At 43.3% G+C, this 24,873-nt stretch overlaps 1 protein-coding gene across 1 annotated transcript in view; it reads left to right on the top strand.

The window, feature by feature from the left end:
- The window catches only part of Tmem67 (transmembrane protein 67), a 37,794-nt gene extending 15,844 nt beyond the window's left edge, over nucleotides 1–21,950 (top strand). The window contains exons 12-28 of the mRNA XM_038348282.1: nucleotides 1,083–1,239; nucleotides 1,735–1,858; nucleotides 2,914–3,019; nucleotides 4,188–4,244; nucleotides 5,882–5,980; nucleotides 8,277–8,375; nucleotides 8,602–8,688; nucleotides 9,526–9,625; nucleotides 9,714–9,853; nucleotides 11,409–11,549; nucleotides 13,604–13,684; nucleotides 14,277–14,393; nucleotides 17,221–17,337; nucleotides 17,425–17,529; nucleotides 18,088–18,190; nucleotides 20,041–20,183; nucleotides 21,437–21,950. Coding sequence (XP_038204210.1) covers nucleotides 1,083–1,239; nucleotides 1,735–1,858; nucleotides 2,914–3,019; nucleotides 4,188–4,244; nucleotides 5,882–5,980; nucleotides 8,277–8,375; nucleotides 8,602–8,688; nucleotides 9,526–9,625; nucleotides 9,714–9,853; nucleotides 11,409–11,549; nucleotides 13,604–13,684; nucleotides 14,277–14,393; nucleotides 17,221–17,337; nucleotides 17,425–17,529; nucleotides 18,088–18,190; nucleotides 20,041–20,183; nucleotides 21,437–21,517 — 1,857 coding nt within the window. The 3' untranslated portion in view covers nucleotides 21,518–21,950. The remainder of the gene's footprint in view (nucleotides 1–1,082; nucleotides 1,240–1,734; nucleotides 1,859–2,913; nucleotides 3,020–4,187; nucleotides 4,245–5,881; nucleotides 5,981–8,276; nucleotides 8,376–8,601; nucleotides 8,689–9,525; nucleotides 9,626–9,713; nucleotides 9,854–11,408; nucleotides 11,550–13,603; nucleotides 13,685–14,276; nucleotides 14,394–17,220; nucleotides 17,338–17,424; nucleotides 17,530–18,087; nucleotides 18,191–20,040; nucleotides 20,184–21,436) is intronic.
- The last annotated feature ends 2,923 nt before the right edge of the window (nucleotides 21,951–24,873 follow it).

The following is a 24,873-nucleotide window of genomic DNA, read 5'->3' as shown; positions in this document are numbered from 1 at the left end:
ACACAAAACATGTTAATCATCAAGACAAAGATACATTGTCATCTACAGAGTTTTAAGTATCTATTATATCAGATTTTCATAGTCAACCAGCATGAGCAACCAATTGGGAGAAGATAGACAGTTTTATTTATCAGTTTGGACAGTTGTGCCAGAGATGATTTTTGTTTTATTTCTTATATTTTCCAAATTTTCTACCATAAACATGAGTTTATTTTATGCTAAGAAGTGACTTATAAGGGGTTATGTCATCATCCTTTATAACAACACGAACCACAGTGAGCAGGGAGAGTCGACAGCTTGTAGGAGTCTGATGCAGAGCCATTCAGTCCTAAACAAGGTGAGAGGGACTTGGCATCTGCTCCAACGGGTCCCAGTGGTGTTAGCTGATTACTCCAAGTGCTGCTCCAGGTAGGGTTAAACCCATGATTACTGCAGTGTAGATGGTTGTCAATCATAGAAGTTCACACAGCTCAGTAAACAAATACCTTTGTAGACAGAGAATGGCAGAGACTGTCCAAGTGGTATGTTGTAGACATGTGTATGTGTGTAGATATGTAGATACCGGTTCCCAGGGAAACACGGGAAGACTGGGGAGGCAGTGATGCTCAAGTTATCTCTGTAACCTAAGCTGGATGAAGCATGGCCAGAAGGGAATTCATGCAGAACCCACATTGGCAATGTTGGGAAGACAGGATGGCCTGGTGTGTAGATGGTGAGGGCCTGTGACGGATGAGCATAGACCGCAGGGAACAGTGAGGGGAGCCCGTCAGTCGTGTGCGTCTTTTGTGTGTCCTGTAGGACAGAAGCAGTTGTTAGGCCTCTTCTTTGATATGCACTTAGTATTCAAAGACAAAGCTGATCTTCTCCTTGTGTTTAGACTAAAAACAGAAGTTCTTTACTGGGTGGATTTTTTTTTTTTTTGGAGTGGGGCCTTTAAGAATTTCCAATTCCATTTTGGCACTCTCTTGGAAGTACATGCAAATGCTGTTTTTAAAGACTCTTCACAAAATTATAAAATGTTTAATGGTAATATCCTTTCTAATTCTGAGTCGTGACACTTATATTTTTATTTTACTTCCTAGTGTGAAATCTCTCTCTCTAAAATCCTGGCTGACTTTCCCAGTCCTATATTTTATGATGTCTATCTAGAGTACACCGACAAAGATGAGCACCATTATGTGTGGGCTGTCCCCGTGTTAAACCTAAATCTCCAACACAATAAGATGTTTGTGAACCAAGGTAAGACCTTCTCCTCTGTTCTCTCGTGGCTGAACTCAGTGCCTGCAGACCAGTGCTGGCAGTGCTGACGGGCCCCGGGCCCTCCGAGGGTGTGGTTATGTGCTATGCCCCAAGGCGCATGCCATGAAGCGGCAGTGTGGCTGCTGTGTTTGGGCCCGTTTACAGATTTCATTCTCGGAACTTTATGAATCATATCCTTGCTTAAAGAATGTCCTGAGGAAAGTGACTGAAATTGTAAACTGACTTTCCCTCCACCATTCTCACCCCTTGTTGGGGACACGCTGATTTCTTTTGTTGTTGTCCACACTTTAAAATACGGCCCAGGCAAGGAGTGGAGAAGACGTCAGTTTCTGACAGGAGCAGCTCTTTGTGGCTGTCTCACTCAGAACAAATACTAAGCATTAATCTTGGTTTGTCAGTAAATGTCGTGAGGGCCATCTTAAGCCGTTTGAAAGCAGTTTTCCCAATGCCGTTTTTTCCCTTTTTATAATAAAGACAGCAGCTCCAGCAAGTGGCTTCTTACTCGGCGCATCTTCTTAGTGGATGCAGTCAGTGGACGAGAAAATGACCTCAGAAGTCAACCAAGAGTAGTTCGAATTGCTACCCAGATATCACTGAGGTAAGCAGATAACTAGGGCAGATTTGGGAGCATCTGAGACCATGCCGTGAGGAGCATGAGGAGGGTGTGCACCAGGAATGGCCAGACTAAAAGTCAGGAGACCTGAATGGAAATGATACGTCAGGTTCTCTTAGATATCTAGGTTGACATAGACCAATAGGGGTTAAGGGATAAGGGGGGAACTGATATCAGAAGGACCTCAGGAGTTTGCCCAGATTCACGTTCTAGGTCACTCTATACCTGGTGAATTGCAGTAGGTTGGAAGAGGAAGAGGAAGGAAGTTAATGCCGGTCGCTAAGATAGATCTTGAATAAGAACTGAGAACTGACTGTGAGTTCAGCCTCCTCGTCCCCGTTTCCTTCCATGGCAGATCTCATTCTCCCTGCTTTGAGTGCCGCCATGCAGCCTGCCATTTTCCCACTATTCATTTGGATTCTTGTGGCAATTTTATGAATCGGGCACTGTGAGAGTTTTCTCATACATTGTGCTGACATCCGTATGGACTGTGTTCTAACATCTGCTCAACCTGCCAGTGTGGAATTGCTAATAGAAATGAAATCAAACCTAATTAGGGTAGACTTGTTGGTTAGGCCATGCTGGCATTTTTCTTTTTGGGCTCACTAACTATATGATACTTAAACGTTATACTTGCCAAACTGTGCCTAAAGCAAACTCGACGTAACAAGTGTTGTAGTGAAACTTTCTCTTCCTTATCTGAAGATGCGCGTTTTGTCTGCCAGTCTTTAGGTGTCAGGTAGCACAGCTCTTCCAGCTGTCCTTAAAGACTGCTCACAGTGCCTCAGGGATCTCACTGTGTGTCAGAACCTACGTCAGCAGAGCTTCAAGCTCGTCTCCTGCAGCGCACGTCTGTGTTGAAGGGTTTAGCAGTGAGGATGAGCTGCGGTTTAACCCCTGGTTTATAGTGAGCCTCCTTAGCCCATACTAACTGAGTGTAAAATACAAGGTTTAACCGTCTATATAAAATTCAAAAGAGATAAATATATGTTTAAGGAGTTAAATATATTTATAATTTTGAGTATATTTTCTTTTAACAGCATACGCCTTGTACCCAACACAAAGAATGGAAACATATATACTCCCTTACTGACCATCGCCTACAGTGATGTTGACCTCAGAAACGCTAACAGCCAGTCTGTGAAGGTGAGTCCTTTAGCATCAGTTCCCCCGTCATTGTACATATTGATATCATGCTGACATCGCCTATACAAATCTCTTTATATATTCAAATCTTAATCAAGAGTGGCTAATAGAAGAAAGAAGTTGAGCTCTTATGGCAGGGATGAATGAAATTATTGTTTTTAATCGTGTGTATTGTATAGTGGGATAGAGCAGCTATGTACATGTGAGCCCAGGCTCCCACGGAGGACAGAGCCATCAGATCCCCTGGAACTGAGCTGGAGTTGAGCTGGAACTAAGGATGGCTCACTCACTGCGAACTGGGAATTGAACTCAGCTCAGGTCCTATGCAAGAGCAGTCTGGACTCCTCATCCCAAGGGTGGGTGAGGATTTTCAGTGAAAGGATTGCCAGTGGCTGAGTATGTGGAGACACACAGCGTCTGGATCTGTCTTTTCTGAGCATTTTGCTTTTTCGTTTCCTTGCCTGGTTAAACCAGGAACTCAGAAATAGTAGATCTATGTGGGTTCATTACCGGATGCTAAATAGCAACAGAAGAAAGGCTGCCTGGCCTTAAACTTCCTAAAACCTCTCATTCTAATGCAAGCACTCCTTTCTTTAAATATTAATCTTGTCCACAATTTGCAAACCAAGTGTGGAGAAACCAAAGCATAAGAAAGAAGAGAGCAGCGCAGCTGGTTACTCAAGCGGGTGAGAGTGCACGGCAGGAGCTGGCAGCAGGGCCTCCATCCTGGAACCTCCTGACTGCACAGAGCTGTCCTCCGGCCTTCACACGTGTGCTGTGGCATGTGTGCACCTTAATACCATGGTGTCCCCAGGTGTCCTGTTCAGATGTTTGCATATTTTGCCATCTTAGAATATGGTTGTGTAGCTAATTAATAATTTTGATACAAAGACGATCATCTTTCTCAGTGACAGAAATCTATCTGAAGACAAAATAGGATTGGTTTGGCTTGAACTCTTTCCTTCCGTGCATGTTTGAGAGACACGTAATGCAGTGCAGAGTTCTCAGAAAGCACCTCTGGGGTAAAGGCCAGTGTCCGCAAGAGTGGTTGCTGAAAGACGGCACAGTCCAGACGCAGATTACTCGTGTGAAAGTGGGGTGAGGTGTCTAGTGTCAGTGTTAGACTAACTACTCAATTCATGACGGAATGTTCTCTTTTAAATACTAGATTTCCTTCTCAGTCAAATATGAGATGAATCAAGGAGACGCATTTGTCCAGACAGATGTGAGTACCTTTTGACTTGTTAAAATATTTACACTACTCTTTTGATGTAAAATTTTTGGATGTAAACAAAGCTGTGAAAATAGATTGGCCCTGTACTCTTGCACTGGCCCCACGGTACAGCGATGGTCACCGGAAATGAGTGTGGGTGCAGTGCTCTCAGCTGACCTGCGTCCTGTTCGGGTAGTGCAGGGTTTCTCCGTCATTTTTCAGATTCCGCATTGCTTCCAGTTGTCCCATCTTCTGTGTGTCCGCCAGTCTGTCAGTGTCCAGTATTTCCTTGTGTTTCGTGGCTTGATCCTTTGCTAGCATTTATTAGGTAGCCTTTTTGGCCATCAATTTGGGTTTCTCTGCAGGTTTTCAATGTTTAAATTGAGTTTGTGTGCTTTTATTAGAGACTGCCACAGGAGTGCACCAGGCCCTTGTCCATGCATGGGTCAGGAGTGTGCATGTGTGTGCATGTGTGTAAGCGTGAGTGTGCACATGTGTGCACACATGAGTGTGTTAAGTGTGTACATGCGTGTGAGCGTGTGTTGAAGGGGGCTGCTTGTTCATCCTGGCTGCCCAGAACCAAAATAATCACACAGACACTGTATTATTTAAATCACTGCTTGGTCCATTAGCTCTAGCTTCTAATTGGCTAACTCTCACGTATTAATTTAACCCATTTCTATTAATCTGTGTATCGCCACATGGCTGTGGCTTACCAGCTAAAGTTCCAGCATCTGTCTCTGGTGGGGCTACATGGCTTCTCTCTGACTCCACCTCCTTCTCCCAGCCTTCAGTTTAGTGTCGTCCCCTCAACACCCTCACTCCTCTCCCCCACCCAGCTCTGTTCCCCTATAGCTCTGCTGTAGGCCCAAAGCAGTTCCTTTATTAACCAGTGGTATTCACAGCATACAGAGGGGAATCCCACATCAAGTATGTGTGTGTATGTGTGAGTGTGTATACATATACGTTCACAGAGATCAACTTTAGATATCTTCCTCTATATTTCTACCTTATTTTTTTTAAAAACAGTGTATCTCGCTAAGCTCACAGATTTGGCTGGTCAGCAAGCTGCAGGGACCGTCAACCTCTACCTTTGCATCCTTGGGATTGCAGGCACATGTGCCATGTTTTTTATGTGGGTGGGTGTTACATGCGTTCTGGAGATCCAGCCAATGTCCTCATGATGTGCAGCAAGCACTTGCTGCCTGAATGGTCTCCGCAGCCGCTGTCCTCTGGTGCTGCTGCCCACTGGTGCTGCTGTCTGCAGAAAGTACCACTGTGGTGTTTGCCTGATATTGGTTTTTTTATTATTATTTCCTTCTTTTCTTCTAAATTTATAAATTGGAACTTTATTATAAGGCGAAGCTTTCCCTTTTGCCCTCATCAGTATTTATTCAGTTATTTATTTAAGTCACTATGACTTCATGGATATTTAATTTAGGTGATTTTGTAATTCATTACTATTCATTTTCTTGCTCAATTTTCCCCGAATTAAGCCCCTGGAATTTCTCACTGCTCGGCTCCCATGTCCTTTCAACTGCTCCCCACCAATTTTTGAGTAATTTTACCTTCACAGTGGGTTTTAGGAGCAGTGAGAGGAATTATGTTTGTTCTAAACTGTTTTCTGTTCTGTTCTGTTCCTTTTCCAGATTGCGTTGGGTGTGTTGGGTGGGCTGGCTGTGTTGTCATCTCTTCTGAAGACAGCAGGGTGGAAAAGGCGCATTGGGAGCCCCATGATTGATTTACAGGTACACCCAGTTCTTAAATGAGGTTTTTCGTGTTTGGCTGTTCTGAATCACAGCTAGAAGATGAGTAAGAACGTTGTCTGATTTCTGGAGCTCAGGTTAGGAAGCTTAGTTTGAGGTCATAGAACGTATGCAGTTTCACTTCCTTCCCAGCACACAGGGCCTGCCCACATTCCCGCCAGTACGTGATAGTTTCCTACATTAGCATGCTTGTACCATAGAGTGGCATATACTAAGATGTCACTGTGGATTTTATTTTGTTTTGTTTTATTATTCATATACTTTATAGTTTTATTTTACGCATCTGGTGTTTTGCTCCCATGTATTCCTGTGCACTACGTCATTGCCTGCTGCCCACAGAAACCAGAAGAGGCGTCCGATCCTGGAACTGGAGTTACAGATGGTTGTGAGAGGCCATGTGGATGCTGGGGGTTGAACATCTGGAAGAACAGATGTGTTCTCAACCACTAAGCCATCTCTCCAGCCCTTTATAGACTTTTTAAAGGTTTAGGCTCTTTTTTGTGAACTGTTTAGATTACTCTTGCTCACTTTTCTATTAGGGTCCTTGTTTTTCATATTCAATATGAAGGAGGTATCTTTTCAAAATATTAAATCCATTTCTGTTTTCATGCTGAAATTTTGTACAAATTTATGAGCTACTTATGATCCATGCCTTTAACTTTCAGTATATAATTAGCATTTAACGTCTAGTTAATTTCCACACTGTCACATGAATTTAGGGTGTGTTATATATATTATGTTCTTTTGTTTAGGAAAGTTGCCCATCTCAACACCAAAGAAGGTTTTACTCCATTAGCTTTATAGTTTACTTCTTATTTAATCTTTAAGAATTTTAACATTTGACTAACATTCTTGAATATTTTCTATGCACCAGGCACACTTTAAGGTTTATATGTATAGTTTACTTAATCTTCACACAGCTCTATGTAGTAGAGCACTTTTATTATTCCCATTTTATCTGTGATAGAAGGGAAATAGAGCTTAGATTATCTGCTTAATGTCTGTAGTAACTCAACAGCAGGTGTTATTTCTGTGCAAACCAAGAGCCTGAGAAAGGTTCTGTAGTAATTTGTTTAGCCAGGACGTCCTCCTGACTCCAAAGCCAGTGTGTGACAGGGCAAAGGGCTTGTGCTCCTATTTGGAACAAGGAAGGCCCTTCCTACAGGTGACAGTTAAAATGTTCATTCTACAGGGGTCACCAGGGTCTGTTGTCGACAGGCATGGGTACAGCAGAGCAGCTGTCCTCGGAGCCTGGCAGGGAGAGGGCAGAGTGGTTGATGAAGCTACGGCCGTTGTTTTCCACAGCGCACTGACATGGGCCTGTGCAGTGGGCAACTCAGGAGCCAAGTAGGAAGCTGACTTTGGTCTGTACTGGGAGGACCTTGTGGGTCAGCAATTTAGTGAGTAGTCATTGTAGGTTTCTAAGAACAAAAGTGACGTGATCTAATTTACATTCGAGAAAGCTCACTGGGGTCCAGAGATGTAGCTCAGTATATCCCTAGTGTGAGCAAGCATCAGGTTTTTTTTGCACGACAAATAATAACACTACATAATAACTGTGAAAATATGTAAGATAGATTTGGGTAGCCATTCCCAACTTAGGGAATTTGGAAGCAGCTTCCACTTTATCATAAAGCGAAGGTGAGGCGGATGGAAGAGGAATGAAATGAGGAGGAGTCAGGAGACGCAGAGCAGGTGCGCAGTGGTCTTTGTGGTGTGTGCATACAGATGGCCAGTGTATCAGTGTCATCAGAAGTCATACTTGGCGGGCCGGAGGGCTGGTGATTAAGAGTGTACTTGCCTTTTGCAGAGCCCAATCTCAGTACCAGCACCCGTGTCTGACCGCTCACAGCACCAGTAACTCCACTTGCAGGGGATCTGCCCTCTTATGCACTCACAAGTGGGTGTTTGCGTGTACTCGTGCACAATTCTAAAACAGTAAATGAAAAAGACAGCTCAGTAAAGTAAAGGGACGCGCCACACCCTGGGTTCTATCCCTGAAATCCAAACAAAGGTAGAAGGAGAAGCCCAGCTCCACAACATCATCCTCTGACCTTTAAATGTCTTCCTGGCAGTCAGCACTCGTGCACCCAGACCACGCACACACAGTGAGAAGAAAGTGTTTTCATACTTTACATTCTTAAAGTAGAAGTAGCACTTTTGTATTCCCATTTTACATATGATAAAAGTAAAGTAGAGCGAACCCTCCGCAGAAATAAATATAATACACAGCTAATAAATGGAATCTCTAACAATTGTAATTCTTTTTAAATTGCAGACAGTCATGAAATTCTTGGTGTACTATGCTGGTGATCTGGCCAATGTGTTCTTTATCGTCACAGTGGGAACTGGTCTCTATTGGCTTATTTTCTTCAAAGTGAGTCAGTTTCTGAATTTCACCTGAATGCCAGCTCTGAATAACTAGAAACTGCTTTAATAATAGAACTACTTTTGTTTGGGGACATTTCTGTTCAAGCTCATCACGGCAGCTACTAAGCTCCCCACCCGTTGGTGTGCCTTTTGTTGAGGATGCCTGTTTCCAAAGGATGCTTCCTCTGGCTTGTAAACTGTGTCCTGAGAGCCTGGTGTGGTTGTTGTTTTAGGCACAGAAGTCTGTCTCTGTCTTGCTGCCGATGCCGGCTCAGGAAGAACGTTTCGTTACCTATGTGGGGTGTGCCTTTGCTATGAAGGTATGTGTCAAAGGACAGGTTACCCAGTTTCAGAAGCCTGCTAAGAAGCTAGTGCATGTTGCAAATTCAGATGCTTTTACGATTTTTGGCATAAATTTTGTTTGGTTTTGAAAGAAAGCATACATCTTTTTATTTTACATAGGAAATGTGCCTTTACTTATCCCTTTTGAAGTTATGCCTTAAATCATTTTTTCAAAGAAATTATAAATATGCCTGAGAAATCATAAGTTGTAGCTAATTTGATAAAATGATATTTCAATATTGAACTTTTCCTTTAAAATCTGGAATGTGTTCACATGGGACAAACAACCTTCCATCGTGGATGTTGTCTCTGTCAGTGAAGAGTGGAAGCCAGCGCTGGCGAGAGCTGGGACTGTAGAAACTGCGGTCAATCCTTCCCCTCCTCCTGTGGCAGCCGCCCCTCGGCGTGCCCTCCTCTGGGGCTTCACCCCATCTGCTCTACCACTGAGGAAGGGACTTCAGGACGCTGCCACCCTTGCTTGGCTTTATCCTTCTTCAATCAGTAGTGCCCAGGAATGAGACTGGGTCTAAACTGACCGCGCCTGCACCCTGCTCACAAAGAAGTCAGAGAATGTAGAGCCTGGAGGAAGGGAGCCATTTAAGCAAAGGGCCTGTAGGGAGGGGCAGAAGGCCAGCTCAGCTTTTTCATGCTCCTATTTTAAGGACAGAAGGAAAAGAGGTAAATGGATAGGTGTGTGACAGCTCTGTGCCCTTGGTGACTCTTGTGATTGTGTTGCGCTTTGAAAAGAACTGTCGTTTTTATAATCAGTCGTAAATACTGATATTTTCAGGTGTTTTGTTGTGTGTTATTTTTAGGCTCTACAATTTTTGCACAAGCTCATCTCCCAGATTACCATAGATATATTCTTTATTGATTGGGAGCGGCCCAAAGGAAAAGTTCTTAAAGCTGTCGAAGGTAACTGAAGTCAGTGTTTGTGCCGAGTCCTGCTGCTGCCTTGCAGGGTGAAGGAGAACAGTGTTTACACGTTTCCTCTCCCCCCCAGGTGAGGGCGGTGTCCGGAGCGCCACTGTTCCTGTGAGCATATGGAGGACATACTTTGTAGCAAATGAATGGAATGAGATTCAGACTGTGAGGAAAACCAATCCTCTCTTCCAAGTGCTCAGCACACTCTTCTTTTTGGAGGTATAAACTGTGTACTGTGGGCATTTGAAGCGGCTGAGTGCAGCTTATTAGCCCTTCACAGTGAGTTCTCAGACGGTGGAGCTTGTTCTGTGGCACATGTCCTTATTTCCCCTTGATCCTTCCTATAAAACAAAGTCGGGACGAGTCCCTGGAAGGTGCGCCGTCAGGACCTCTGAGTGCACAGGGCAGTGCTGTGGGAGCGTCCACACTGTGTGACGGACTCACCACGTCTGCCTCCTGAGCTCCTCATCTGCAAAGCCCAGACTCTTCATTCTGCTGCAGCCATGCATTGGTCCTGCAGTCAACCGCTCGCTCCTCCCCCCTGCAGCCCCCGGGTCCCCACCACTCCTCTTCGTGGCTCATGGAGTTGAACACTCTGGGTTTCTAGGGAGTAGCTTTTGTACCAGTGGTCTGCAGCAGAATTTCCTGATGAACTCGTATAAAATACCCATGTGCATTATCATTACAGATTTTAATTTTTGGTAGCTTTTAGGTAATCCCATCTGTGTATTTTCAAAAATCTTCCTTCTGAATGACCCATATTCCTACCCCTGCCCCAGAACCAACCACTGTTGTATGTTTGCTATAGCCCAGCTACTTGGGAATTTGGGGTGGGAGGCTCACAAGGTCAGATTCTGCTTGGGCTCAGAGTAAGTTCAAGGCTAGCCTGGACAACATGCCAAGGCCTTTTTCTCCAGGTAGTTCTGGGGAAGGAGGCTACAGCTCAGTAATACGGCAGCTACTCAGCATCCATGAGGCCCTCAGTTACTCTCTGGCCTAGCCCCTCCACACAAAGTATGTGTTTTTACTGACAGCATAGTTTATCAATATACGCATGTATAGTAGAGTGGCTGAATTAAACAGCACTTCTGTTCCCTCATAGCCATACTTTTTTGATAAAGCAGTGTTTGTTTTTTTAATACTATTTGGATGAAGCTGGGTATGGAATAGTTCAGGATTGTAACCCAACTCTCTGAAGGTAGAAGTAGACGAGGTTCAAGAATTCAAGGTCATGTGCACAGCAGGTTCCAACCTCGCCTAAGCCAAGGAGAGCGTACTTCAAACCCCAAAATAGTAAAAAGGGATTATTTGATGAACTTGAAAAGGTATTATATGTTTCCACAGTTAGCTTTGCAAAACACTAAAGAACATAGAATTGTATAGAAACCTTGCTGTAAAAATACCTAGGGCCTTGTTTTCCAAGGAGAAGAGCCGTGGCAGTCAGTGTGATAGACCCATCAAACCTCCCTAACTGTGGCTTCATTTCATCCAGGAAGGGACATACATTCCTTGGAAGACATTTTGGAATATTTTGTTTTGAAATACAGAAAGTATTTAGCGTACTAAAGGGTACATGTTAAATACTTATAAATTGCTAGTTATTTGTTTAACTTTTTGGTAGTTTTAGGTTTGCAATAGTGTCTTGGTTTTCCTGCTGTTTACAACCTTGGGCGTTTTAGTTTTTCAAGGTGAATAGAGAAGAGTATTTCATTTTTAGTCTGGAAGGGTTTTCTTTACCTATGTCTGTAAATTCTCACTTTTCCTTTTGCTTCAGGTTGTGGGATTCAAAAACTTAGCATTGATGGATTCATCCTCCAGCCTTTCTAGAAACCTGTCTGACTACGTGGCACCTTACAGCCGCATTTTGAGATACGCTGTGGCCACTGCTATCTGGCTGGTGATTGGGATAATACAGGTAACGAGACTGTATGTAGGTACAATGCCAGTTTATAGCCCTGCCTGTATACCAACGTCTCTCAAAATGCTGAGTGCTACAGCAGAAAGAAGGTGACAAAGGCAATAACAATAACTATTTGTGTTATATCCTGATCCAGGCACTGGGAGATCCATGGCTTTACACACACTGACTACTTAGTCTGTGCTTTAGCCTTTAGAGATGGGTTAAGGCAGTATCCTCATGTAACAAGCAAGGAGACCTGAGGCTCTGGAGAGTTAAGTGATTGCTTTAAGTCTTATAGTTAGAGTTGGCAGCACTGGGATTAACCCAGCAGTTTGGTTTCACGGTTACTTCCTATTCATTATGGACTCTGAAGTGTCTTTTGGAGACTCTGGTTTAAATGTAACTAAGGGGCCAGATATGCTTGTATACTTCGGGTATTTTCTTTTTCTTGTTGTTTATCTTTATTTAGACAGTGTTTTCTTTACCTGTGTCTGTTTAAATTATCGTTTTCCTTTCAACTGGATTCAAGTGGCATTCCATAACTGAGAATAGGCTTTCCCCAGAGCTGGGAACTGAACGTAGGGCCTTACATACGCCAGCAAGCGCTCTAGCTATACCACACTCCCAGCTGAGAACTGGCTTGAGAAATGCACACTTCTTTGTGTTGGTAACACTGCTCAGAGTTGAAGCTGCACAGCTGGGCTGGTGAGAGTTAGTGAATGGCCACCAGGAGAGGACAACACATAGGAAATAGAATTTGAAATAAGATCTTTGATGAGTGTGCTGTGTCTTGCAAACATACCTACTTCATCTGATCTTAAAGTAGCCTTGTCAGGGAGAATTTCACAGAATACCATCTGAAAATTGCCATTTAATTAACAACAAAGCAAAACAGGAAGAGGGGGGCAAGCCATTCCCTGCCACCTTCTTCTCATGAAAAAGAAGAGCGTGTGTGTGTGTGTGTGTGTGTGTGTGTATGAGAGAGCGCACATGTGTGTACACGTCTGTGCATGTGTACCGTTGACTTGTTATTGCTGCCATTACTGTTTGGTCGGTACCAGGAGTCAGCTGCTATAGGGTCCAGTCCGTTCCTAGACTTCATTTAGCGTGGTTTATAGAATAGACCTTGTGTTGAAGTCATGGGGATGCTCCCACAAGAGCTGCCGAGGGCGTGTGAGGCGTTGCCATGACGATATCTACAGGATATGAGATAGTCAACAGAGACAGCTCAGCATGGCAGAGCAGTGGGTAGCTCTAGGGCAGTTAGGAAATAGGTTTCTCTGGAACATCTAGAAAGGTCTATAATTGAAACTTTAATTCATAAAATTTCCTTACCTAGTATTGCTATTAAATCTATATAAACACTTAAAAGTATTTCATTTGAAAGTTAATGTATTATCAATAGTTAAAATTTAATGTTAAATATGTTTTTATATGCTATTCTGTTCAGAATTAATTTGAAATCCATAAAGTTTCTAATGGCTTTTGAAATTCACAATTTCTCAAAAAATTTGAGAAAAATTTTATCTTGACCGGCAATACATTTACTTATTCAAATGTATGAGTGGGTAGTATACATACCTGTTTGTATAAGCGTGTGCACGTAGATGTACGTCTGTATGTGTGTACATGTGTAAGCCGAATATCAACATCCAGTGTCTCCTTCAGCTACTCCACTATACTTCTTGAGGGTCTCTCAGTGAGTCAGGGACCCGCCCGTCTCCACCCTCGTGCTGAGGTTAGCTGCATACCTCCACACCAGGCTTCTGATGTGGCTGCTGGGGATCCTGACTCAGGGCCTTACACATGTGCAGAAAGCTCTCCCCAGCACTAATATATGCTAACTTTGTAAGTCACTCTCTTTCCATCTTTGTCTTTCCTTGTTTGGTTAGCAAGATAAGTTTTTAAAATTCAAAATGGACTCACTCAGTAACTTCTGACATAGTTCTGAATCTCCCTTCCTTTGAGGTTAGAGTCAGAACTGAAAAGTGGGATGTTATCCTGTGGAAACCTTTAGAGCCTCTGTATGCTTGGTTGGCAAACACTCATGGCCTGACTGACTGTTTCAGGTTTTCTTCTTTGGGGCCTTTTACGAGCGATTTATAGAAGACAAAATCCGGCAGTTCGTCGACCTGTGCTCCATGAGCAATGTGAGTTCCTTATGACTGTCTGCAGCTGCGGACGTCCATCTGCAAGATGTGGTGTGTCTAGAGATGACTGTAGTGTGTGCACATCTGACAGACGCAGTGTGTCTAGAGATGACTGCAGTGTGTGCATCTGACAGACGCGGTGTGTCTAGAGATGACTGCAGTGTGTGCACACATCTGACAAAGCAGTGCTATTGCAGTTTAACAAGTTGGTTGTGATGATTGGGTTATTAATCTAATTTCCAACCAGCTTTTAATCTGAAAAATAGATATACTGTTCCACAAGTTAATACTCCTGCCTTAGCTTTTCTCTTTTTTTATCCAGTTCTTAATTATGAATAATTAATAATTCATTGATCCTACAGCACCTGAAATGTATTTATATTTCAGAATGTCTTCTTTTCTTAGAAAACAAGTCCTGTCTTTTTTCCATCTATAAAAACAAAGCAAACCTTTATTATCGTCACCACCTTGGTTTTCATTTTGTGTACTTCTTAAACAGTCAGTACTTATTCTTTTGGAGGAGGGAATGATTTTAACAAAAACTTGGTTTGGGGTTTTGTGGATGAGCCTCTGACTTCTTCTCCTTGTGTAGGTGTCCGTGTTTCTGCTGTCACACCGGTGTTTCGGGTATTACATCCACGGGAGGTCAGTGCACGGACACGCAGACACCAACATGGAGGAGATGAACATGAACCTCAAAAGAGAGGCGGTAGGAATACAGTCCACTTCTTCCCCATGTTAAAGTGAACCTGAAATGCTCACGGGTGTTTTGAGAGCTGCAGGGATACCTGTTCATGACCCTGAATACAAGAGTCTGGTTTTATTTTGTAGTTTCCTGTAATATCAAGCAAAAGAAGAAAGTTCTTCCTCAGCAGGGAAGAGGACGAGCATTTAAGTGAGGAAATCACAGTGACTAATAGAGGCGTGAGCGTGTGCTCCTGTCACAGTGGACACTAACACGAGTGTGTGTCAGGGGGAGCGGGGATGCAGGGTCAGTCTGATACAGTGTGAACACACTGCCTCCTAGTTAAGAATGAGGCAAGCTGACATTGTACACTTCCTGATATGATGTAAAAATTGAGCCTAACCGTAATCAAACCTCTAGATCTAATTGCAGTTTTATAGGAAATGACAAAGACTGCGGGAACTGCTTAGCAGATACAGTGTGGAATGCCACAGAACAAATGGCTGTTTCAAACACACCAGTGACGGAAGGGAAGAAAGGGGACGGTGTGGGAGACAGAGCTGGGATGTGAAGGACGGTGTGGGAGACAGCTGCCACGTGCTGAGGGAAGCCTGTGAAACAGATCAGTGAAGCTCGGGCTATGGACTTTGGATCCTGATTCCGTCTTCAGGAAAAATCTGATTTAATGGTTTCAATGTTAGCTTATATTAAGCAATGATTAATTTTGTTAGGTATAAAAATGACAATGATAGTTGTTTTATTAAATCTTTTTTGAGATCCACAGATGAAATCACAGGATCTGAAGTCTGCTCTAAAATACTCTAAAAAAAATTGGGAAGATAAATGAGGCAAAGATTAGTTAAATGTTGGTAATGTTGAAACCCGAGGGGTGACTGATCTGGTGTACTTTCTGCTGTACACCCTGATAACTTCCTCAAAACACAAAACTAGAAACACTTAAGAAGAAAGCCTCAGGGCGACTGAGCCTGCATCTGTGACTCGTGATTCACTCGTCAGGGTGACTTGGAGAATCCAGGTGCTGACCTACTCTCCTAGCTCCTAGAAATGACGGAGTTGGAAGGTCACCTGTAATCATTTAAACCATAAGCCCCTGAAAAAGCCCATGTCCGGCTGAGGAATGGCCTTAAAGCACAATGAATAGAAAGCCTTAAGAAGCGAGTAAAAATTGATTTTCCTTTGGTGACATAGTACACATGTATCAGTAATAAATAAGACAGCAAATTGGGTGAAGTACTTATAACAGATATGTTAGCAGTATTGATATCCAAAAACATGGTTTTCCCTCTTCAACGTACTGTAGTTTTTGAAGTTAATAGTTAATGGCATTAAAGAATGGGTGTCCATAAAGCAATTGTTATTAGAGTAAACTTTTACAAATGGAAATGTTTTGAGTAATATATGCCAGGAGCTTCTTAGGACTTTTAATTCTTTGACTGATTATATGGATTTAACTCAACAAAAATTCTAAATATGAGTAGCTAATTAGATTCTAGATTTTAAGGAGAATACATGTAAAAGTTGGAGGTTATTATGTAAGTTGGTTTATCTTTACAATAAAAAAATTTCTGAAGTAGGTGCTGAAATTTTTCTATTAAAAATGGGAGCCCATGTGTGGTGCCTTAGGAGGCTGTGGTGCATGGTTCATGTGATAAGGGTGTCGTGTCAGACAATGAGGACAGTTTCGATAGCAATAACTTTGAAGATGTGGAGGAAGATGAAGGCCTAGATGACTGGGAAGATGCCTCAGAGGAGAGCTGGGAGAATGGAGTCTTCCCCTCTGGGCAGCATCCACAGGTCAGCTAGAAGTGAATCTCACTCCACACATGACCAAGGTCCGTGAGGCCACGTGCTGGGCCCCAGAGCGCTCCAGATCATGATGTGTGCCCAGTGATGGTAGCGCGAGGGAGGGAAGCAGCCCTGAAAGACCCCCATCATTAGGTGGAAGCTGTGAAGATCCCTGAGGGTGTGGTTCCGTCGTCACTGGCTGAGCAGAGCTGTCAGTGCACTGGGCACCGTTTCTGTGCTGCCACTTTTCACCCCCCTTCCCCACACACCGCTGGCTCATGGCGGACGTGATGACAGGAAAGTTGCTCGGATGTGATGGTGACGAGAAGGAGGAGTCGTTGTGATCCTATGTTGTCCACGTGTTAGGACGCAAGTCTGGAAGTGAAGTCCTTTAAATAGCGTTAGTCCAGATGCGTGAAAGATTTCTTCAAAGTTTAGACATTCTCCACAATTATCTGTACTCTTTTAATTGAACTTTTTATTTAAAATAACAGAAGCTCATTGCATACATTCTTACTTTAAATTTGTGGAAACCAAGTGCTGTGCTGTTTGCTGATGGTCAGACGCAGCAGAGCCTTGAGTTCTGAGATGGGAGAGCGGGTGTCACAGCCACCAGCAGAAACCAGCATGGCCACGAGCTCACACAACGCTCGTGCTTGTGATTGGCAGTCTTCAGTCTTGTGAGAAGACGACCTGTCCATAACACTCACCACTGAGTCTTCCCACAAACATTAAAAGCAGTAAGGTTGATCACAGTGAGAGCTAAGAATGCCAAATACATGGTGAACCGGGCAGTGTAGGTAGCACAGTAGAGGAGTCACCGTGGGGACCTACAGGGGAGGTGGGTTACAATGCAGGGACCATGGCCAAATCTGGAGGGATGGGGGGACCTTGAGTAACGTTAGACTCTGTCTCAAGTCAGTACCACCAGGTTAATCAGTCTTGTGACATGTGACACCAGCTAAAGAAAATGTGTGCTTCTCTTCCTAAGAAAGGCCTTTTGCAGTCGTTTTTAATCTTAATGTAAATCCTTTAAATTTTTCAGGAAAATTTGTGCAGCCAAAGAGGTTTGGTACCCAACACGGATGGGCAGACTTTCCAGATTGCAGTTTCTGATCAGATGAGACAGCACTACGACAGAATCCATGAAACACTAACAAGGGTTTGTAAAGGATTGTTCACGTGTGTTTCCAGTGTGTACATAACAAAGTGTGTTGCTATATTTATACATTTCTCTTTTTCATATTAGAGAAATGGCCCCGCCAGGTTACTGAGTTCATCAGCAAGCACTTTCGAACAAAGTGTAAAAGCATACCACGCGATGAATAAGTTCCTTGGCTCTTTCATCGATCATGTATGTACGCTGGTGTCTGTGAGCAACGGTCGTCTGCTGCTTTTGAAAAGTTAAATGGGGGTTCAGTTATAGTTTCAGCCATGTCAGGGAACCCCTTGCTGTTTTTGTTTTCTCTCTCATTTAATACTTATGAATAATATTTTAAAAGACATTTACAGTCACTAACAATGTATGGTTTCAAGAGAAAGTTAGAGTGTATAAAAGATGTGAATTTAATGTGCCCATTAGCAAGTTATGGTCCTTTTAAATATTTCTGTACTAGAATTTTATGTCACCAAAATGTTATTATTCATTGAAATGCTTACACTATGATTGTATTCTTAAAGGCATCTTATAAATCAATTTCCAGTATCTCTATCCTTAAATATATTCACAGAATTTAAGATTTAAAACTTTTCTAAAAATATTTTTATTATAAATAGTAGTGTAGTGATTCATTTTACAGAAGTTTCTCTTATATATTATTCATTCCTCATTTTTTTTCTGCTTCTCATTTTGTGTTTATTGGAAAACACTTATTTTATTACAGTTTTTTCCATGACTGTCTTCTCAAACCAGGTTCATAAGGAAATGGATTACTTCATAAAGGATAAGCTGCTTCTGGAGCGAGTCCTGGGGATGGAGTTCATGGAGCCCATGGAGAGGAGCATCTTCTACAACGGTCCTCGGCCTTGCAGTCTGGGGAGGCGGGGGGAGCTTAAGTTGTTTTCTTACTGATTTTTGTAATTTTATAGAAACAAGAGAACTTTGTTACCTCAGCCTCATGGGACTAGAGTCATTTCTGTGTCCATTTTATTTTGGTGAGGCCGTGGTGAAAGCAGTTCTGCTGGTGAGCCGGCTACTGACGTCTGTGAATGCATCACACTCTGGAGCATGGTGTGGGCTGAGCTAGAGAAATGAGCCGGCATTAGGAATACAGCTTCAGAGTCTTCTGTCCTGAGGTTAAAGCCCAATCGACACCTGCTAGCTTTGTGAACTTCAAAGTGTTGTTCGACCTTTCTGATTATTTAAATCCCCTTCACTCTAAACTTAGTATGACCTTCTAAAGGGTTTTCGGAATTTTCGCATATAGAGAGCCTAAAGCAGAATATGAGTAGTAGATGCCAGGAGAGGGGAGTTATGGGTAGGTGCCAGGAGAGGGGAGTAGGGGTTTACCAGAGATGTTAGGGGAAAGGCAATAGGAAAGAAAAATTAAACAAAGCTGGGCCTGGCACCCCTGTAATTCCATCTACTCAAGTCTCAGGTCAGCCTGAGTGCCATGGTGAGATCTCATCAATAAAGAAGAAAGGAGCTGGGGAGATGGCTGTGTGTGGAGAGGGCCTGAGTTTGGACCACCAGTTAAATTAAAGCTGGACCATGACCACATGTGTGTCTGTAGCCTCTGGACCATGACCACATGTGTGTCTGTAACCTCTGGACCATGACCACATGTGTGTCTGTAGCTTCATTGCCACAGCAGGGGTGGTGGGGCATAAGGGTGTGGGGCTTACCAGCTACCAGCGCACGTCCAACCTGAGTGAGACCCTGTCACAAAGCTGTAAAGCAGAGAGTGGGAATCCAGGACACCTGATGTTTTCTTCTGGCATGCACATGCATCATATGTACACAGATATGATCCCACACAAACATGCATGCACCACACACCCTTTAGCATCCACATGTATCATATGCATGCATAGACATGTATACTCCCACACATACGTGCATACACCACACACCCTCTAGCATCCACATGCATCATATGTGTGGACAGACATGTATACTCCCACACAGGTTTGCATACATCACACACGCATATACACCACCATGGTTATCGACACCCATAACTAATGAAAAAGAAGAAAGGAAAGGAAGACAAATGCAGATTTCCAGCTGCGGTTCCCACTTAGTGAGCAGTCGATGCCCTCCCTAACCAGAGAGACACTGCTCTGTACTGAGGGTGGCTGGGGCGTCTAGGAAGAGGTGTCCATTGAGGGAGCAGCTCCTGGGAGACAGAGAAGGTGCGCAGGTCATTGCTAGAAGAGATAGTGGTTGCCAGGAGAACGTGAGTTTGGTGTGTTTTTTGCATATATATGTTACATGCCTGTGTGTATATAGAGAAGTGCATACATTGTAAGGGTCTTGCTGTCAGCTCAGTGACTTTCCACAAACTGACCGTCCTCGTTCCTAGCCCCTACAGTGTGACAGATGGCACCAGTTCCCCAATGTCACCGCCTTGTATTAAACAGGCCCCTTGCCGGACTTCTCTGGCAGTGTTGGTTCTCTGAACCCCTAAAACTGTGGATAGCACTTGTGTCTGTCTGCCTGATAGTTTTCCCATGGTAGCGGGGTCTGCAGCACTGATCAGGTGTTTTACAGGGGTGTTCCCATCCCACAAAGGACAGGATTGCGTGTGCAGTGCAGTGCACAAGAGGACAAAACTGCAGGAAACTGAGGCAGAGACTCTAGAACACTTGTGCCGTGCCTTGCAGGACTTTAACCTGACTCTGTATCTTATGCATGGTTTTGCAGACGAAGGCCATTCTTTCAGCAGCGTGCTGTATTATGGAAACGAGGCCACGCTCCTTATCTTTGATCTGTTGTTCTTCTGTGTTGTGGACTTGGCTTGCCAGAATTTTGTTTTAGCGTCCTTCCTCACGTACCTGCAGCAAGAGGTAAATCTCCACACATACTCTGGGTTCCTTTAAAGTAGAGTGTTAGAAGTGTGGGTATTTTTTTTTCTATTTTTTTTATTTTTATTTTACATACCAACCACAGTTCCCCCTTCCTCCCCTCATCCCACTCTCCCCACTCAATCCCCATCCACTCCAACAAAGTCTGGTGTATCAGATTGAGGCAGGATCAAGCTCTCCCCCCCCCCCCACCACTGTATCAGGGCTGAGCAAGGTGTCCCTCCACAGGGAATGGACTCCAAAGAGCCAGTTCATGCACTAGAGTAAATACTGGTTCCACTGCTAGTGGCCCCACAGACTGCCCAAGCCACAGAACTGTCACCCACATTCAGAGGGCCTAGTTTGGTCCTATGCAGGTTCACCTGCTGTCAGTCCAGAGTCAGTGAGCTCCCACTAGCTCGGGTCAGCTGTCTCTGTGGCTTTCCCCATCATGGTCTTGACCCCTTTGCCCATATAATCCCTCCTCCCTCTGGTATTTATATTCTTAAAGAATGTATGACCAGGTTTTCGGGCATGTTTGGAATATGATCAACCCTGCCAAGGAAGGGAGGAGCCATTCAGGAGATCACACTCTGCACTCTGTCCCTGGGCACCGTAAAATGCCAGGCTCCACTTGAGGGCAGAAGTTCCTTGAGCAACCAGGAAGATACTTAGCTACCAGTCTCCTACATGCCAGAAATGAGCGCTAGTTTTTATAAGAGTCCCGTTCACACAGAAACCAGCAAGCCCTAGAGACGCCATTCAGGGCTGCACACCGCCAGCTCACAACCTCACCTGTGCATAGTAAACACTGAGTGGGAAACCTCTGAGGTGGAAAGTTCACAAGAAGGCAGCTGCTCCAGAAGTGCCGCTGCTAACCGCACCCGGACACCGCCTGCATGGAGGAAGGCGCGCCTTAGGGCCTGGGCTTATTATCCCTGCACAGAGGTCTAGAATCAGGCACAAATTCTGTCTTTACCAAGGAGATGCTTTTGATGTTTCTTTAGTTTTAGACAGTTAAAAAATTTCCTTAAGTATTTAAAAGTATGTTCTTGTGAATATGAGAGGTATATATTAATTCATAAAAGTATTTCCTAATATTTTATAGTTTTAAAATGATTGCATCAAGTAATTAAAATACTCATTCGTGACAAGAAAGGGTGAGAAAATTGACTAATTTATATATTTAAAATTTAATTGCATATTTAATTTTTTATGAATCTTTAATTTCCTTCTCAACTGTTTTATTTTTCCAGATTTTTCGATTTATCCGCAATACAGTAGGACAAAAGAATTTGGCAACCAAAACTCTAGTGGATGAGAGATTTCTTATCTAAGCTGTGCCTACAGAACTTAAGGACTGGGTGTGATTGTGACACAGCCGTGATGTCAGTCATACTTTTTAAAACTTGTAATACTTATTATTCTTTCATTTTTTTATATACAGAAAAACTTATTTTTATAGCTTGTAAGTATGAAATACAGTAGAGAGTACTATTTCCCTATTATGTATTGTATTCAATTTACTAAGTATTACATTAGCACTGACCATAGGACAGAAAAAGGGAAGGAAGGAGGAAAGAGAAGCATGTGGCTTTCCGTGGTCGGACGTGATGACAAGCTCGCCGCCATCAGGACACGGGTCGGCCTACGATTCTCAAAGTGACAAATCTAGTTGATTGTAGGTTCAGAGCTAGTGTTTAGTTCAGTATTTGCATGTTTTACTTATGTTTATAATGAAATAAACATTTAAAGGTACTTTCAAATTTACTTAACATTTCTGGCTTGTATTATTACTGCTGCAGTCACCCCTGTTTGTGGGTGGGCAGCTCCCTATAGGACAGTATGATGTGGTGCAGTACAGCCCACTGTGAGCCTGCTCTCGTGTTATTTCCATTTATTGATGCTATAGGAAATCCTACAGCCAGTAGCCTTTCAGTTGTCCGCCCACTGGGACGTGGTCACTTACACTGTTTATGCTGATGTAAAGAGAGCATCGGGCCTCTTTTCCAGCTGCAGGATTCGGTTGCTGTTCTCCTTTCAAGCAGAGGATATTGATTTGTGAGTCTACCCCTAAATAAATAACTATCTATTATTCTCAATTCTGAGCTAGTGTGAGATTTCTTTTAAGCATCCTTCTTCACATTAAACTGCATGATTTTTCCAATGTAGGATTTTTCACACGTTTTAATATTTTAAGAGTACTCTTCTAAAGTGCTGCTTTTCAGTTATGAATAAATACTATAAATAACAGACTGTAAATATACCTTGTTATACTGGCCAATTTATTGAAGGCAAGTTTAGGCTTCATAAGTCAGTAGCTTATTTTTTTGGTTTTTTTGTTTTGGTTTTGTTTTGGAGACAGAGTTTCCTGTGTAACCCTGGAACTCGCTCTGTAAACCAGGCTGGCCTCAAACTCAGAGATTTGCCTGCCTCTGCCTCCCGAGTGCTGGGATTAAAGGTGTGTGGGCACTACCACCTAGCCTACTATCTTATTTTTTAATAAGGAAAAAATGGATTCAAAATACAATTAAAGTAGCCTGACAGTGGTGGCGCACACCTTTAATCCCAGCACTCACAGAGACAGAGGGATCTCTGAGTTCAAGGCCTGAACAGTGAGTTCTAGGACAGCTGGGGGTATACAGAAAAACCCTGTCTCAAAAAAACAAAATAAATACAATTAAAATAAGTAAATAAGTTTTAAAAACATATAGTTAATCATTTTCTATTTTCTGTTTTTCTCCTCAAGATACTCTTAAGTAGTTCTTTTTGTGTCCAACCATAACGTAGAGGACTCTAGTACTGCAAGATAATTATCATATTCCAGAACCAACATTTTGACTACTTTCCACAGTGATGCCGTGTAACTACTTAAATGCAATACTATGTATATACTGTATATATTTATGAATTGAAAATGTATAATAAAATATTTTACACTTCTATTTCCTTTTTGACTTATGTATTCCAGAAGACCTAGCATTCAAGAATGTGGTGTGTCAGGGCCGGGGGTCGAATGCGGTGTGTCAGGGCCGTGTGTCAGGGCAGGGGTCGAATGCAGTGTGTCAGGGCAGGGGTCCAGCTGCCGCTCAAGCTGGAGCTTCCATTTTCCCCTTAGTTTTTGGATGACTGAACAGAAAAGGGAGAAGGAAAAGCTGCTGGATCACTGGAACTGTGGTTTCTGAAGGACCCCATGGCAGGATGTCTTTATAAAAGCCACATCGGCGATACATGAGGCAGCATAGAGTTTTGAAGCAACCTACTCAGCACAATGTCAGCCCCCACTCCACAATAAATCATTACTACTAAATAAATTTCAGCATACAGGATCTGCACTGCTGAGAATGGAAAGGGAAAAAAACCTTAAATTCCACTCTGAATTAGTTTTGTGTGTTACTTCATACCTTGCTTAGATCGATCCTGTGTTCCTGTTTCGCAGTGTGGCAGCCGCTGGTCTCAGGGTCGCTTCAACTGTTTCCTTTTGTTCATTTCTGTAGCACGGTAGTTCTGTCTCCTCACGGGGAAACAGCCCTAGGGGCTCCTTTAAGCTGTTGTGTACTTGTGTGCTTCTCAGAGATAGGCAAGCTCCCAAACCCTGTGTAAACAGGCTGCTGCTGTTGGAGGAGGCCAGGCTGGGAACCCGAGTGGGGATGCATGCCCTTTAACTTTTAACTGAAGTGCTTTCAAGCAGGAAGCTTGTGTCTTTCTCCGGTATGTAACTATCAACCAGTATCATCTGAGGGGAAGTAAATCCAAGTCACAGAGCCGTAAGCAGAGTGGTTTAATGAAGATGTGCTGGATACCAGAAGCAGCTGTGAATTCAAGTGAGCGGCCTTCCCTCTCCAGGAAGTTACTACGTCTTTACCAGAGATTAGTACCCTTTCCTTCCCTCACCACTCGGGGTGTCCCAGAGATTAGCATCTTACGATACTGATTCATATCAAGATACCCTTACAACAGGAGTCTGGGGTGTAGTTCAATGGTAGAACACTTGCCTGGTGTGTTAGGGTTCTCTAGAGGAACGGAACTTACGGAATGATGTGTTGGATAGACAGAGGAGGGATATTAGAATGGCTTTCAGGTGTTGGTCCAGCTGGCCCAACAATGGCTGTCTACCAGGAAATGGTCCAAGAACCCAGTGTTGTTCTTTACACAAGTCTGGATGTCTTAGCTGGTCTTCAGTGAGGAATTAGGCTCTAATGCCAGGAATGGACTTGCTATTGAGACCGGGAGCAAGACAAGCAGGCAGAAGGAGAGAAAGCCAGCTTTGTTGTCCCACGTCCTTTATATAGGCCGCCAGCTGAAAGTGTGGTCCAGGTTAAAGGTGGATCTTCTCAGAGATCCACATTACAAGTGGGGCTTCACACCTGAACTGATTAAGAAAAAGCCTCACAGCTGTGCACAGCCACTTAGGGCTTAGTTACCCCAGATGAAGTCAAGTTGGCAATCTAGAAGAGCCATCACATGTAACATTCCCGAAGTTCTGGGTCTGATCTGCAGCACCTCACACACAAAAGTAAGCAAAACGCTTAAACTAGTAAGAAACCTAGGAGTCTTGATGGTCTTAATTTTTAGCCCTAAATTATTATTACTATCATCTTAAAAATCTCAAGATATATATTCTGTTTTGCTAACAAATTAATTGCATAATATATTTATAATGGTCTCAGTAAGTGACTGTTGCAGATCCTGG

This window comes from Arvicola amphibius, chromosome 11 (genome assembly GCF_903992535.2).
Source record: "Arvicola amphibius chromosome 11, mArvAmp1.2, whole genome shotgun sequence".
Taxonomy (NCBI): Eukaryota; Metazoa; Chordata; class Mammalia; order Rodentia; family Cricetidae; genus Arvicola; species Arvicola amphibius.
The sequence above is the reverse complement of the archived record's forward strand: the minus strand, read 5'-3'. Positions and strand labels throughout refer to the sequence as shown.